The sequence below is a fragment of the Manacus vitellinus genome, unplaced genomic scaffold (genome assembly GCF_001715985.3).
Source record: "Manacus vitellinus isolate BGI_N305 unplaced genomic scaffold, ASM171598v3 scaffold_1_pilon, whole genome shotgun sequence".
NCBI lineage: Eukaryota > Metazoa > Chordata > Aves > Passeriformes > Pipridae > Manacus > Manacus vitellinus.
The window spans coordinates 51,133,663-51,150,584 of record NW_021939396.1 but is presented as its reverse complement, the minus strand read 5'-3'; the positions used below and the strand labels follow the sequence as shown (position 1 = coordinate 51,150,584).

At 37.8% G+C, this 16,922-nt stretch overlaps 1 protein-coding gene across 1 annotated transcript in view; it reads right to left on the bottom strand.

Annotated features, from left to right (window-relative positions):
* Positions 1-5,086: 5,086 nt before the first annotated feature.
* The window catches only part of NDUFV2 (NADH:ubiquinone oxidoreductase core subunit V2), a 12,644-nt gene continuing 808 nt past the window's right edge, over positions 5,087-16,922 (bottom strand). Inside the window, exons 2-8 of the mRNA XM_018075239.1 lie at positions 16,071-16,133; positions 10,177-10,239; positions 9,977-10,093; positions 8,221-8,389; positions 6,923-7,032; positions 6,087-6,163; positions 5,087-5,241 (exon numbers count right to left, since the gene is read on the bottom strand). Coding sequence (XP_017930728.1) covers positions 5,148-5,241; positions 6,087-6,163; positions 6,923-7,032; positions 8,221-8,389; positions 9,977-10,093; positions 10,177-10,239; positions 16,071-16,133 — 693 coding nt within the window. The 3' untranslated portion in view covers positions 5,087-5,147. The remainder of the gene's footprint in view (positions 5,242-6,086; positions 6,164-6,922; positions 7,033-8,220; positions 8,390-9,976; positions 10,094-10,176; positions 10,240-16,070; positions 16,134-16,922) is intronic.

Below are 16,922 nucleotides of genomic sequence, written 5' to 3'. Positions count from 1 at the left end.
AACCCCGGCGCGCCCCACCTCGCCCCGTCCTGCCCCTACCGCCCCGTCCCCGGGGTGGGGTTTTTCCGGCGGCGATGGCGCAGTGAGTTTTAACGGAGCGGTGCAGTGCGCGTGCGCCTGTGCGGCGGGCGCATCCCATCCCGATGAGGAACCGGGCACGGTCCGGTACGGAGGGGCTGCGGCTAAAGGTCCCGCAGCTTTCGGGAGAAGCCCCCGGACGCAGGTGCGTGTGGCGCGGTGCCGGAGAGCCCGGGGGGGCCGTTCGCCTTCGGGAGAGGCTGCGGGATGCCGATCCCGCCGCGCCTGGGGATCTGGTCAGTGCCGCATCCCCCCCCCGGCTCAGGCACAGTCCCCATCCGCACTCGGCTGCCGCTCCCTCCCGGCAGGGGCAGGCGTGGAGTTGCAGGACCAGACGACTTCCAGGTGCTCAGTTTTTTTGGGGGTGCCTTGCTTACACCAATTAGCCAGACATCATATAAACGCATGGAAAGAGGTTTCTGAAGTAGACTGACGTCCTAGCCGTGGTTGCAGCCTTGGAAACGGGTCATTCATTTGCCCTCGCGAAGGGTTCTGCATCTGCTTATTAATATGGTGAGACTTGTGGAACCTGTGTACTGCTGTAGTGTTGGGTTCCCAAATAATGCTCTTCACATTGCTTCTGGGAGGTGCTGAAGATTGTGTAGCTGCCAGGTGTAGTATTTTGAGAAGGCAGCTAAACAAAGCCCTTTAGCGTGGCCTTAATTGCTGTGCTCACTCTACTACTGGATCGTCTGTTATTGTGTAGAAAATTCCTAATATTTACTACTCAAGTCAGAAAAGCAAATTTTTTTTCAGAATTACAAGATTACTTTAAGGTTGCCTGTTGTGGACTTGCTTTATATTCAGATCTCCACCCATCGTACCAGCATGGGTAGAGAAAAGCATCACAAATCTTATATTTCCATACTGCATGACAGCTTATTGTTTAGGTAAACTTCTCTCATTTTCTTTCACAATTTTACTCTACAAATGCTGAAACAGGTCATTTGTGTTGTAAAGCAACTGCCTTTGTTTTCATTTGATTCTGTTAGTGTACAGGTCTGCCAGCATCAGTGGCCATGTAACAAAGGGAGTTGCCTTCAGTTCATATTCTTTCATGTCAGGTTGATTGCAGAGATCATCATTTGAGAGGCAAGTGGATTGAAGCAGCAGCCTGTAGAATGCCAGCGTTGAGTAAGAACTGTTTCCCAAGGCAGAATAATTTCTCCAAGTTTTGTGCAGGGATTCATGTCTAAAACATGACAGGCTACAGATGTGGCACAGCACTGTGATTCTGCGTTTTGATCTTTGTGCATGAGTACCGTGCAGTTCCAGGAGCTGGGTGCATGTTAGGAGGGATTTAGAGTCAGCAGCTGAGTCTCATGAGCAACATCTGCAACAGATGTTAAGATCGGATAATAATATCTATCAGCAACTGAAAAACTGTTTGGACTAATGAAAAGCACCAGTGAGTTGACTGCTAATTGCTACCCCTACATTAGTTTCTGCGCCTTGTCTGCAGAAGCCCGTCCCTTTTACATAAAGCACAGCTGCAAAATTTTGTAGCTACATGGTGTGTGAAGCACTTCCCTTGATTCGCTCTTCCTGGTGAAACACCCTGTTTACCAGGCACCTGAACTACTGGTCTTAATCAAGCCAAACAGGTTCAGCATCTGGCAGAACCGTGTCACTGCTGAATTCAGTCTAGTAATTGAAGGACTGAAAATGTCAGACTGCAGTACAAAAATCTTGATCCTAAGAACTTGCAGGATGTCATGCAGGTGGAAAGCACACGCACCAGCCTTTAGTAGAACAGTAGGTCAGCCATTGGGCCCAGGAACTATTCTGCACAGGTGGAACTGAATTTCATTGCTTCTTTCAATGACAGAACACTGTTCCAGATGACATTCTTCTAGCAGTGTCTGGTGGCCGTGGAAATCCTTTCTGTTATCCAACACCAAACACATCATTGGGTATCAAGTGGAGTTTTCTATTACTCTACCAAAGGAAAGAACCACCACCTCCCACTCTCTCAGTCCAGTGGATGCTTTGTGTCTTCTGCTTCTGTGTTCTAAATCACATTTTCTTTCTCCAGACTATACCTATTTTAAAATCATCTCTAGGTAGTCTTTTTTTCCTCCAGTTTTTTTTTTACTTCTTTTTCCTCCGCTTTCAGAGAATTAATATAGTATGTGAGTTCTTTAGTTTTTCCCTCATTGAAGAGGAGCAAACAAGACCAGTAAAAAGACAGAATCAGTTCTGTTGCTGCTGTATTACCAGTTTCAGGAATGTGTTGAGTGTTGCTGTAGTTGACTCATTTTTCGCTTATTGCACCACCCAGTACTCTTACAATCCAGGATATTAACTGGTAGATTGCAACTGCAGAATTTCAAGTGTGTAATTATTTGACAGGTTAGTGCCACTGCCCAAAATTAATATTAGTAACACTGTGCTATTGAGGATAATGAAAATTATGTCCTGTTAATATGTCTTACCTCAATTTTTCTACTACTAGTAGAATAACACCATTTTACTGTTAGTAAAAACGAACACAAGGTATTATGTACAGCTATTCAAGAACAGAAAAGGGAACTTGGATATATAATTTCTTGCCCTGTTCTGGAACTCTTTCAGAATTATAACTTTGTTAATTCTCATCACATTCCCACATAAGTTACCACTGTGAAAATAATTCTGTATATAGTAAACTATATGTAACAAGGATTGCAGAATATGTATTTCTAGGTGAGATGTTTGAAATGTTCAAATTTAAAGAAATAATGCAAGATGTGAATTTTTTCTTTAATAATTTATCTCAATACAATGATTGCCCACACTTTTTTGATGTAGAAACCAGAATCATAAAGCCTCATATAATTGATGAAGTAGGTAGGATGAGAGAAGAGTAATGGTTATTTTCTTCAATTATCTCACAGTCCTACACCTGCCCTACAATACTCAATTTAAACAGTGATGTATCAGATTTTTGCCATACAGTAAGGATAATGTAAATTATCCTTTTCTAGGCAAGTGATTAGCAAACTCTTATATGTTGCATCAAAATGACTCACAACTTGTCTATGGAATATCAGTAACAGTCTCTAACAAATGGGAAACTGTTGAGGTCCCTGTTCTGCTGATGAGACAGACATCAAAATTTTCATGTACAGGTGTAATGTATAGGGAAGAACAGTGGGACAAGGCCACAAGTTCTGTCTGGCTTTACAAATGAGAAGAGCATGCCATTCTAGACCTTTGGTTTTGTATACTTGGAAGTTTGAAACTTGGCAGGTCTAAAACTATGTTTCCCTTCAACATGATTAGGCGATCCCATTCATTTCAGATTTAGGTACAGAACTGAGTATCTGCAGTACATGATAGCTCCACAATGCATGCAAAATCCTCCTTTTTATCCAACATATACTTCAAAAATACTTTCCTGCTTTCACATCAGGTTAAAATAAGGTGAGGCTGTATGAAATAGAAAACAACTTTGTTGTTATAGTTGAGCAAGCAGCTTAGACTGGGATACTGAATCTGTCTTTGCATCCAGATATAATATTCCCTCTGTCTCATGTCTCAAAGTGCTACATAGTGCCAGATGCCTGGCCTGCTGCAAGGCCTGAGGCTATTACAAACACAGTGACCTTTCAGAAGAGCATTCAGGAACTTCAAATGACAGATAATATTTCATGCCATGTACTGTTTTCTCTAATGCACTGTCTTCTATACAAAATTTTTTTGCATGCTTATTCAGAAACTGCTTCACTCATTACTTGTATTTATTTGTTAAATCTACTTTTCCATTTGTATGCAGTTGGATTATTTTGTTTTATAAATTTAGTAATATGGAAGAGCTAGCAAGGTTATAATACAAATGATTGACAAGTATATTTTGCTCTCAAAATTACCAGCTGTAACACTACTTTTTAATATATCAAGGCACTTCACAGAGCTTATTGAAATAAAGGTGGTGCATGAACAGACTACATGAGATACTCATTACGCAGGGAATCTGTAAAACCAAAATTTAACTCACAGGAGGGAGCAGAGTTTTGGGAACTGCTGTTAATCAGACTATCAAAACCAAATATAACATAAAATCATAAATAATACAGTTTTTCTATCACATTAAGAATGTAAGTTCCATTGCAGATTTTGGAAGAGGCAGACACAATATGTTCTCAGGTGACCGATGTGTCCACATTTCCTAATTTATAGGGAAATGTATGCCTGGTGTATACACATTTGCTGAATTTTATAAGCATAGGTATTAAGCATCAATATGCAGTCTGTTGTGAAACAAAATATCTTTTTTATATCAAGAGAAGTGCCTCAATTTCCCCCCGATTGTTAAAAAGAGCTGGCACACAGCAGTAAGGTCAAAGAAGGAACTGCAGATCAAATGCCCATTGTCAGATATTACTACCCTTAGCCATGTGTTAAACTGTTGTATATTCTGTCTTCCCTCAACTGCATACCTTGTCTCTACTGAATAAACTTGTCGGGGAAGTTGCTTCTTGTTGCTGTTGCTGTTCATTCTTTCAGTAGAGTACTCCTGCTATTTGGAGAGGTTTTTTGGTAACATGATAAAAAGAATTTTCACATATTTTCTGGTGACTGTATGGTGCTTAAGATCAAGAAGAATAACTTTTTACTGAACCTACCAGATTATTTTTTTTAAACACAATGGTGCTCAGATAACCTTTCCTGTTTGTATGTGTTTGTTTATAAAGTGGAAATAAAAATAATATGATGAAGTTTTGTCAGATAATCTCCTTTCAGTTTGGTTCCTTGTGCATTTGCCAGAATTGCCATTGAGTGAGTTGTATTGTTTCTTCCAAGAACCTTATAAAAAGTTGAAAGAATTTTCATGGACAGATCAAAAAATGCAACTTTGACCTCTCAGTGATCATAAGTGGACTTGTTCAGTGAGTCACTTTACAGAACCACTTTTCTTATAATCTGGAATTATGATTAAGCTTTGCAGTAGTTAAAACCTTGGTAAATTTGATATTCTAATTGCTGTTACTTTTTTTTTTTTGAAGAAAACAATCAGTGCACATAATTTACTTAGATTACAGATACTTTATTATTTTCAGACATTTCATTTTATATTACAAAAATGCTCACAGGTCAGCTCGAACTCCAAAGCCTGGTCCTTTGGGTGGTTCAGTCAGAGAAGTAAGGCCACCAGCTGGCTCACAAGAAAAACGTCCACTCCTGAAAAATGAAAGCAGTTTTACTCATTGCTGGTATTGTTACAATGTCAGCTTCTGTTGGTCACTGGGTAGAAGACAGTTACAAATCTGATTTAAGGCTGAAGCCACTAATTTTTTTTGTTCTTTTCATTCATCCTTCAAAAGAACTGTGATGCTACTCTTAAAAGGGTTTCAAATTCAAATAGTTCCGTAACTGAAATATAAGATAGGACCACTAGTTTTATATTTATTTATAGCTTGGCCAGGCAGCATCCAATTTTACCAGTCCTATTTTTGTTACAGATGCTTCCCTGTGTTTTTTGAAACTAACTGTTTTAGGATTATTGTTATTGTATAAAAAAAAGAAAAATCTTTCTAGAAACAATAGGAATAGGTAACACCTAAGACAAATTAATTTGTCCATTGACACAAACATGTAGTTGGGCTAAAACAGAACAGTGGAAAAAAAAAGATAAGTTCAGCAATAATAACCCTTTTGCAAACCTCCAATCTTTTGTGTTTTCTCAGAAATTGAAAAAAACAATACAATGAACCAACCAACACAGATTTGTTGGTTTAAATGATCTAGACAACATATCCAACAGGTGACAGTCACCTAAGAAGTACTAAGACAAATCAGAATTTTCACATTTCATATTTTCACATTTCATGCTCTTCTGGTCAGTCATCAAGAACATGTAAATTCTCAGTTCTTCCCAGTAAATTTTGGCTTTGAATGCATGCAGTTCTGTTCAGTAAATTAATGCTTTTTAGCTGTAGGTGGTGAACTCAAATCACTGGAATAGTAACTCAGTTTCTCAGAAGGATCAGCCTTCAAGAAGGTAGTATTATACAAATATAGCATACCTTGGGCCTGGCTTGGGAACTTTGCCAGCCTTTAGCTCATCAATTATGTCTTCAATATCTTTGGGTGTCAAATCTTCCTGTAAAAAAAAAAAAAAAAAAAAAGCCCTAATCTTAAAAAAACTGGAAGAGTGGAAGAGTCAGCAATTGTGCTAATTGCAGAACTCAAAGTTCATCAATTAGTGATTCTCTTAGGTATGACCAAAGAGAATAGATAATTTTGATCCTATTCATTAACACACATACTTGTTTAAAGAATTAGGAAAATTAAAAAGCCTACTGTCATTTTAATGTTAAAACTTTTAGTTTCTATACAGTTGCAGAAATTATGTTAAAACTAACAATGGTGATGCTGGCCTTGTACAACAAGGATTTGCGTTTTCAGCTTCCTTCTTGTATTAGTGAGCTGGATCTCTGCCTACCCACTGTACACATGGCACTGCACATAAGTGCAGAATGCTGCCAGCTGTGACCCAAAAAAATTGTGAGTACAGTTCAAGAGAACACTTCTTAAACAAATCCATGCTTTCCAACTGACTGCTTTCAAGTGCTTCTAGAAGCTTATCCAATACCTACCTATTTAAAAAGTCCAGATTTATAGGCAGACCACTATCACAAAAATGTGTCATTCCTCTTATACAATGCAAAATACAATGATACACTCCATACAGATGAAGTGTTCTAGGAAGAGGCCAAGAAACTAAAAGATGCTCTACATTATAAGCTGTCCCTGCCAATAGGAATTTGAAAACTGACTAAAACTTCAGAATCTGGAAAAACTGAAAATACAGGTAACCAGAAAGGAAATTTAATCTTTTAAAAAGGAATTTAGTACTTACGTAGTAATTGTCGTTTATTTGTACCATTGGTGCATTTACACAGGCACCTAAACACTCCACTTCTATCAGCGTGAAGAGTTTATCAGGTGTTGTTTCCCCAACTTTTATACCTAAACCAATAAACAATATTAGGCTCAACGGTGGTTATTGTACAAGAGGAATAAAGCATGAATCTAAGTACTCCACAGACATTGCATTACTTGTATTTTGGCCTTACAAGCATTTGCACAGTTAAACCCTCTTAAACGAGTCAAAATGTTTCCCTTGAACAGAAGATGCTAATAAAATATGAAGTGAGATTTCAGATACATTTTTGAAACCTCATTTACAGGTGTAATTCATTGAGAAATAACCATGAAATGACAATTCTAAGAAACAGATCTTCTCGGGAACATTTTTAGTAATACAAAGTAGGGAAACAGAGCTTTCATGTGCTGATAGGAAATGTTAATATACAGTGTTGAGTATTAAATTTCCAAATTAACACAATCCAAGCATTAACATCGCTAGCTGCAAGTTCATAAACAACTTCTAAGTTTATACACAAAGGATTATTTACTGAACAACACTGTACACATACCTAGCTTCCATGACATTATTCCACTGCTACAGATGCAGACTCTCCCCAAAGGCCAGTTAGTCAAAGTAACAGTCTGATCTCTACAAAATACTCATGGAACCCTGAATGCTGAAAAGCAGTTTTCCTCCAGTTCTTAGAAGGAAGGGGGGAATAAATAATAAAAGTCTAGGTAAGGCCTCTGTCTCTGTAAAAGCTACAGAATCATCCTTACTGCTTCAAGAGTTTCAGTTGAAATTAAGCTATCTTTGCAGTAACAAGACAAATTTCATCTAAATATGCCTTTTTCAGACAATGCAGTATATGAAATGCAAGATAATCAGCAGCTGTTCTGCAGCTCTTACCACTGGTTCTTGGGAAACGTAAGCACAGCTTTTGACTTCATAGAAGAGAAGAGTTGTTAAGTTGCTGATCTTACCCTCTCTTTCTCCCCATAACCATGCAAAAAGGAGGAAAAAACCCAACCCAACACAAAACCAAGGAGTACTCCTTACGTCCCACATGATGCAGCATTCACAATTGACTTTTTCCATGGAGAATTCCTGTTATGTTAACATCATGTTTGTCATCCAGAGGGGGCCTGACAGGCTAGAGAGGTGGGCCCATGTGAACATTTTTAAGTCAAACATGGCCAGTTTTTCTTTCCCATGTGAAGAGTTTTACTTCAGTATCATTAACCAAAGGTAAAAAAATACAAATGTGTTACAAATTTGTGTCATACCGAGTTTCTTCTTAATGGCTTCTAAAATACTGTCAGAGTCCCGCAGCATGCACGGTGTGGTAGTGCAGACCTGAATATGGTATTTCCCAACAGGTTTGCGATTGTACATGGTATAGAAGGTTGCTACTTCATACACTCTCATGGGAGGCATTTCCAAAACTTCAGCAACCTGTAACACAGGGAAAACAGACGCAATATTGAACTCTGACAGGGCAGCAGTAAAGGCATTTATAAAACCATTTCAATACAGTCACCTGTCCTCTGTTTGCAGTAATGGATAAATAAGAGTGAGGGGGTGGGTACCAAAGCACAAATGTATTCCAAGTGCCAAGACCAGACACCTGAGTTACTCTGACTTGTATCACCGTGCTTGAGCACAAACTCCACTAAGCCACAGATTAGAAAAGCAAGGAGCTGGAGTCAACTCCCCTCCAGCACCTAGTGTCACACAGGCAGATGCGAGGAGTCAGCTGGGTTTTAGCTTTCAATGCCAGCTCCGGCTCACACTGCACTTCTGCTGTGTGAATGAACAAACTTGTACCAGTCTGCCCACATTAACCTTTTGGTAAGGGAATACTTATAGGCTGGTACCACGCTCACCTAATCTTACAGAGCACGTCTCCCTCAGGTTCTGGGACACACCATGGCTACATCTGCAGACTGGTGTCACAGCTAATAAATAGGGAGTGAAGCACGATCTCCACACAGCGAGTTGTGCAAGTATCCCTGACCTCATTAACCTGGAACTCTGGCAAACTGCTCAAGTTGAGAACTGGCTCTAGTTTCAACAGTGTAACTGTTTTATGTTCCAGTTTCTATAGCATGCAAACAACAAATCATGGAAAAAATCTGTTCACTTCAAAGGCTTAAGATCCTTCTAAACGTAAAATCAATCTGGAACTTAAATAAACAAAAATACTTTGACAGCATTAATGGAGATTTGAGGCTTTTATGTTACGCTGTAGAAAAATGAGTTTCTCTTCTTTAAATGCGCATTTAACTCCTTCAGTAATTTCTGTAACAATCCTCACTTAGCGTATCTTGACTGACTTGAAATGTTTTCACTTTAAAACTGATGATATGCCAGATTGTAACATAAAATACAATGGATTTATTTGTATGAATATAAAAGATTTTTTTTTGTGGTATTTTGTTCCTGTCATGCAACCTCTCACTTTGGAGCAGTGTAGTTGCTTCCCTGCTTATTTTGAAACAATTTTAATAAATAATGTGATAAGTCTTCCAGGCACTTGCTATGAGGCATTTTCACAATACTCCTTACATCTAGTACACTAATGCTCCTCTGTAGAGACCCAGAGATTTAGGTCTCTTTACAGACCTAGAGATTAAGTACAATCCAGGCAATGTGTGCAGTGCCACTAATCCGGGAGGAGAAAAACCCCACCAACATTATCTTTGTTTTCTTTCCCCAAATTCAAAGAACAAAATCTTTGAAGCTTCTGTTCCTACTTCCAGGAAGATTCTGGGAAAAGAGCCTACCTGACTAGGGCTCATGTAATTTTTGTCTGTAGTTTCTCACAATGGCTAATATTATGTAAACAACAGAGCCCTGAGTTTTCTGCATTAGTTTTCCCTTTTATTTTTAAAAATGCAGTCTTGTAGGGAATTCTCACAGTTCTGTGCCACATGTCAATTCCCACGTTAGTATGCTTTGATAAATAAAAGTTAATATTCTAGTAAGATATTTAAAGAAAACAGTAAGATGATGCTTCAAATATAATTAACTACTAAATACCTTGTTCATAGCTGATATGGGCAACCATCCATGCTGTCTTTGGGCCAAATCCAGTACTGCCATGACAGCTGCAGACTTGTGTCCCTCTGGGTAGTTTTTTATGATAGCTTCTATTCGCTTTTTAAAGGGAAAGAAGGAAAACAAATCAGTATTGATCAAAAGACAAAGTCTGTATATTTAACCTTTTTTTGTCTGCATACCTTTTGGTTTTCAGGTGTGAACTCAAATGGAGTATCTGGATTATTTTCAGGACTATCTCTGTGCTTCAGGGGGAAAAAAAAAGAAAGAAAAGCATATAAAAATAGGTTCTCAGGAAATTATTCAGGACATATTTACTGTTGTAAAACATCTCATTAGACAGTTACAGTTGAGTTGCTTAAGTAAAAATGATATATTCCAGATAAAAATTTCATACTACTCAAATGATTAAATGTATTCTGAAAAGTTATAAAAATATTGATAAAGTCATTACTCAAAAACCATTACTTATTCCTGTTATTTCCTATTAAAAATTATTTATTGAGAAATATGGTGTTGTTATAAAATGCACTTCAACACTGATAATACAATTTGGCAATTATGTTCAAACTTAAGAGTCCTCTGGTTAATACCTTAACAAACAAGAAACTTAAAAAAAAAAAAAACAGCCCATTTCTCCTTTTACCATGAAACATTAATTTTACAAACTTCAAAATTTACCAAGAAGCTTGCTATATAACTAAAACATCTGCACATTTGAACACACATTATTAATCCATTTAAACATTCTTTTGGTTTGTAATGATTTTGAAACTTTAATTTTATATATCATTCTCAATCAGAATAGAAAAAGCAGAATTTTGAATTAGTATTTCCAAAATAAGGTATTCTATCGTATTATTTTTAAGGTAGTCTTCTAGGGAAACATTAAATTGAAATTAGTTCTTCTATTTTCAGAAAATACAAATTTGGAAGTCTTGAAGAGAGTGACATTTTCCTGTAATAAAACCTTAGTTCTGATGAAAATCCTTATTCACCAGAAAACCTTTCTGCACAAAATTTTCATATGTCTCTAAGCAGCTTTTTATGGTTTCCTTTAAATACCTGTAGTTAAATTCTGAACGTTACACAATTTTGAAACTGAGAAATTTTCATGTTAAGTGGGAAGTTGGGGTTGGAAAAGCAAGCTATATTTGAGGCTTCATGTTAAAAGTTATCCACAACCAGCTAATAATAAAACCTCTGAAAGTATATTTAGAAGAAAGAAGCCCCCTCTGCTGACTTTCACTTTGATCACGTCCTCCAGTAACTGAAGATGATTTTGCAGTTGCCACACTGTACTCTTCTTATTGAGCAGCAAAGGACTGAATGAAAAATCTTAACATTACATGATACTCACATATTGAAAGACCATCATCAGTGGAGATCTTAGAACATGTATGTCCATTGCTATTCTTGGATTTACAAAATTTAAGATGGAAATATTGAAAGGGCAAATATTTCAATTATATCTGCTGGTCTAGCCAGAGATTACTTTTGTTTATCCTGCCTATATCCCAAAGTAGATGGTTCTACTGCCACCATCAATTTGAAAGCATGTAGGCTCACCACAGTTTCAAGTCAAATACAGAAACTACAGCTGATAAATACTGCTCCACCAAGGATGACTTTCCCCTAATAAAAGGAATTACAGAAAGATAGCTGATACCTAATAAAATATTAGTGTATTCAAAGGGTATGTATTTATTGCTTATTGTGTAGTTTACAAGATAAAACAGCTTTTAGGAACACAATTGCTACTATTTCAGATTGATGCTTCCAGATAAACAATTTGACGACTTGTATGTAGTGTTGGTGAGGGTCTTCTACCAGTTTTAATCAAAGTTCTCAAAAAAAGGCTGATGGAGGAAAAAATTACTGGAATTACTGTGCAACTTTTATTTTTTTCCCTTATAGACCTTTACATGTCTTAGCTGCACTGGTCAAATCCATGATTCATGACAAGTATTTCCATAACTTAGCCTTTTCTTCTCAAATCTGCATGCCTATTTTATTTCAGACTGATATTATTTTGCCTTCCATAGCTATTTGATAGTTACAATTGTACTTCATCTCAATTTCTTTTGCAAATAAGTATATTTGATTTATTAAAATCTCTGTCTAGAGCAGCTGTTCTTTTCAGTGTATCATCTCTAAACTGGTATCCTTAAATGCCCTACATGTGTAGAAGAATAATAAAGACTTTTATATTGGAAGCTACAGATACAGCTGTAGTGAGGTTCCACGATGTATTGTAAAGGCTACACCAGGGGTAAGCACTAAATAAGATCATGCCACCTTTTATGTTTTCAATTTTCCTGAAAGGGCTTGATGTAATTCTGTGCCATGGAGAGTTCAATAGTTTTGATTGAGAGCTTACACAGTTCTGGGCCTCCTGAGCATTTAGAAATGTATTATATCTTCCCTAGTCTTACACTTGTCTGACAATGCACCATTTATCTGAGACTTGCATGCGCTTATTTGCTCCTAAAAGACAGAGGTGCATCTCCACCTTTTTTTGCAATACGGATTCTGGAGAACAAGATGAGAAATGAGGACACAGTATGGGAAAGAATACTATGTTAAATCACAGAGTGGTTGAAGTTGGAAGGGACCTGTGGAAGTCATCTAGGCCAAATTCCCCTGCTCAAGCAGGAACACACAGAGCTGCTTGCCCAGGACTGTCCAGGTGGCTTCTTCTGAATATATCCAAGAATAGAGAGACTCCACAACCTCTCTGGGCGACCCATGCCAGTATTTCATCACCCTCACACTGAAAAGCGTTTCCTGATGTTCTCTGAGGCCATTGCCTCTGGTCCTGTCACTGGACACCACTGAAAAGAGCCCGGCTCCATCCTCTTTGCACCCTCCCTTCAGGTATATATAGACATTGATAAGATCCCTCCCCCCAAGTCTTCTCTTCTCAAAGAGTCCAAGGTCTCTCATTCTTTCCTCATATAAGAGATGGTTATGAAAAGAAACCCATATACTAAGGCTTCCTCCACACACAAACTGAGTACCATTATGTCTTTACCAACTACAGTAATTTGTTGAAAAGAAAGGTCAAGCACTATCCATGCATTTTTTTTGAGTCTTGTCTCGTACTCCCCAATTTCCCAAAGTCTTACACGATGTTTTCATTCTGTTCATATCTTGACTGTATCACATCTGTAGTGCAGCATTCAGCCTAACCTACTTAAGTGTGAACACCTGCACTGCAAAGGCCAACCCAATCCATGGATGCCAATATGTTCCCATGGAAGGCACTAAGGCTGCTGAATGGTCATCTCATGTTCTTTTTGCTACACCAACCTGGGCCATTTTTTTTTTCAGTGATCTAATCATCTGTCTTTCTTAGCAGGAAATTATTAAAGAGCACTGAAAAATTAAAATAGAATAATTAGAATACAGCAAAAAAATTGGCCTGAAACTTGATCCATGCCCTGTGGTAAAACACCAGTCCAAAGCATGGGAAACCAAAATGAGACAACTGTGTGTTCTGCAGGGGAGAAAATGTTTAGGGCAGCAACCTGTTAAGAATCCATATCAAATGAGCACTGAAAAGAAATGTATTACTTCTCCTCTAAAGGGAAAGTACCCTACATTCAGTATTCCAGCAGAACTCAAGATATAAACCTAAGTGCTCTCAAACCCAAGTATTTCACTAACCATTGTCACAAGTAACTAAAACAATGACAGAGCAGTTCTTTAACCTCCTGTGCTGAAGCCCCTATGACAAAGACCACATCAGGGCAATTGATGTGTTATGGAAATTCAGTCCATGTGTTGAAAACCACAAAACAGAACAGCTAAGTTTTAGCTGCTAAGGAGGCTACAGACAGGCAAAAGTCAAAAAGAGTGCATGTTTCAACAAAGAAATGATAATAAATTACAATAAATTATCTTTCAACGGAGAAAGGTAATTCTAATAAATGTGTCTCTGGAATTCGCCTTCCCTAGTCAGAAATGACAGATTTGGAGCATCACTTTTACATTACAACTGGCAAACAATCTACCTAGTTTTTAACTTGATATACTCTCACTGGAAGTACAATCTAGCTGCCTGTGATGGCACCTGATTGAGTTTAATGGTTGAGAGAAAAGCTCTTCTTGGATGTTTCAGAATAAAAAGGCATTTCAGTAAAAGTTCTCTTCCTTCTGTGTGTTTCTGCCAACATGTAACATGTCTGCAAAGGGATGCACAGGCATAGAAAACAGAAACGCCTTTTAATACTACATGTAGTGACAACGAGGTCCCCTGCCAGCCTGTCCTCTGCTGTTATAAAACAAATACGCTGCAGGCATCTCCCTTCCTCGCATATAGATTTTATATGTGGAAAGTGTAACAAGAAGCACCGATATGCTTTGCACAACAAAACCAAGACATTGGTGTATAAACTGACATACAAAGAAGACCACCAAACAGGTTAGACTTACTCTAGGTAAGCCCACTATTCACCTACAAGCAGTTTTTAACAACTTCTGACACTTCACTGGCTTATATTATTCCAGAAAAATAAGACTTTTCTGAATTTTTTTTCTCCTCTAGAGAAATGTGGGGGGGAAGTCCCATTTTCTAACTGTATATAATCACTTGGTATTGATTAAAATAATGCCTTCATCTTAAATCAGCAGGACAAGTTTCCCTTGAAATTTGCTGTTTTAAATAGCACCTGAAATTTACTTAAGGTAAACAATTACACACACACAATGGCATCAAACTGTCGTCTTCTCACTGTCTTTTACTTCACTGAAGAACAAATATTACCCTATTAAAAACCAACAACCAAAAAAAAAACACCCCAAAGAAACCAACAAAAATGGGCCACAGAAAGTATTTCCTATGGTCCTCTAGCAAAAATTCCATTGCAGAATAATATTCATCAATAGTGCTATTAAATAAACAGCTGCAAAACACTCAACTTTTCTACTTCTCTTTCTCTGTTTCCAGGCTCCTCCCTGCAGCAAATAATTTAAACAATTACATAAATCTTGAAAAATTCCTGGAGAATTTACAAAGCTATATAGCTTCATATGTCAGGCATCAACATCCATTAGGGTGCCCAAAGATACTTTTTGCCTGTCTTCACCCATCTCCAACTACACTTGAAGTTTCCTAAACTGCCAGCCTACAACGTTTCCTCTATTCCTTGAATGCTAGCTCTCACTCCATTAATCATCAATGCCTGCTCAGATTTCTGGAAAAGTATACAAAACACATACTGTAATGCCATTAATTTCATTTTATGATTAAAGCTGTAGAGACAGCTGCAGAAAGGCAAGGGCAACAACAACAAATCTGTCCAAAAATGCTTGAGCACCTGTTTTCAACAGTGGTCAACTCTCTAGTAAAGGGTTGATTTCTGTCAAGTGTTGGGAAAATGCCAAATTGTTCAGTTGTTAAACTGCAGACCAGCTAAAGCTCTGAATGGAATAGAATGGGACAGAATACACCTCTCTTGAGATGTTTCAGGTTCTTTTCAGAGGTAGACAGACAACACAGCTGCTTTACACACTTAAATTTGAGGACTTTTTTTGTACTCACTATTACTATTTATACCTATCTTGATAATGCCTAATGACCTCAATTATGAGTCATTGTGCAACACACTATATCATATACAACCTGAACAAGAACAGCACTTTTCAACTCGTGTAAATAGGGCTAAGACCTGAGCCTAAGTGTGATTCTGCAGCAATTTTCATAAATCAAGTAACTGCACCTGCAAAAAGTTTAATGAGCCTCAATTACAAACTCAATTAACTCCAATAAATAAAGGAAATAAGAACAGGTTTATAATGAAATAAAGTCTAAGCAAACTCTCATCTGCAATCATATACTAAGAGTTTTCACTATATAAGGAAAGGCCAAAAAGGCCAAAATCTAACATAAAGCCCTTTGATAATACTCCATCACAACTCTAATAAAAAGTTCTATTGAATAAAACACTTTTTTGTAAATGCTAGGAGGTTTCTAAGGCAAAGTTGTGACAATCAGAAGCTTTTAGGGAGATTAGAAAAAGCATATGCCAAACTCCCCTGACACATCCCCCTTACAGCAAGGCAGATCACTTACCACAAATAAGGCTCCAGTGGCATTTTGTGCTGCTGTTCTGTGCAGGTATCGGACCTGTCTTACCTACAAACAAAATACAGTGTTAATAGTAAATAATTCACACACTGCTTTCAGAACCAGTGTGATTTCTACTCTAACTGTAAACCATTAATTCCACTTCCATCACTAATAATTTAAACTGAGTCTAGAAGAGACTATTAAGGGCTCTCCTGTGTCGTTAGGAGAGCAAGTCTCTTGATTCCCCCCTTGGCTAATTGAAACAATGTAGAAATTAAAGGATTTAACTTCGCCACTGTTTAATTTAAGTGCCTTGAACACAACTTCTCATCAAACATTTCCTGAAGAATTTTCCAATTTGTTACTTTATATCACTTTAAAATTTGCAAAAACCATCATTACTGCTGAGGTTCTTCTCCAGTAACCATTTACATGCTTCTTCAGCCTTTATCGAACCGAGCACTGGGATCAGGCATAAGAGGACAAATGTAAACACAAACCTGAAATTTCAACAGAACATAGACTCATACACAAGTTCTGTTCAGCTATTCTCTGTACTCGCTGTCATCAAAGTTTCTAGATTCTGGCTGGTATTTCTAAGGTAATTCGATAATAGTATCTTGTCATAAGTAATCATTCTATAACAAATTTAATTTTATATTAAATTATATTTATACTGAATTCTAGAGCAGTGTTGAGATGTGTTAAAGCAGAACCACAGAATCACGGAATGGTTCGGGCTGGAAGGGATCTTAATGACGATCCAGTTCCAACCCCTCTGCCGTGGGCAGGGACACCTCTCACTAGACCAGGTTGATCAGAGCCCCATCCAACAGGGCCTTGAGCACTTCCAGG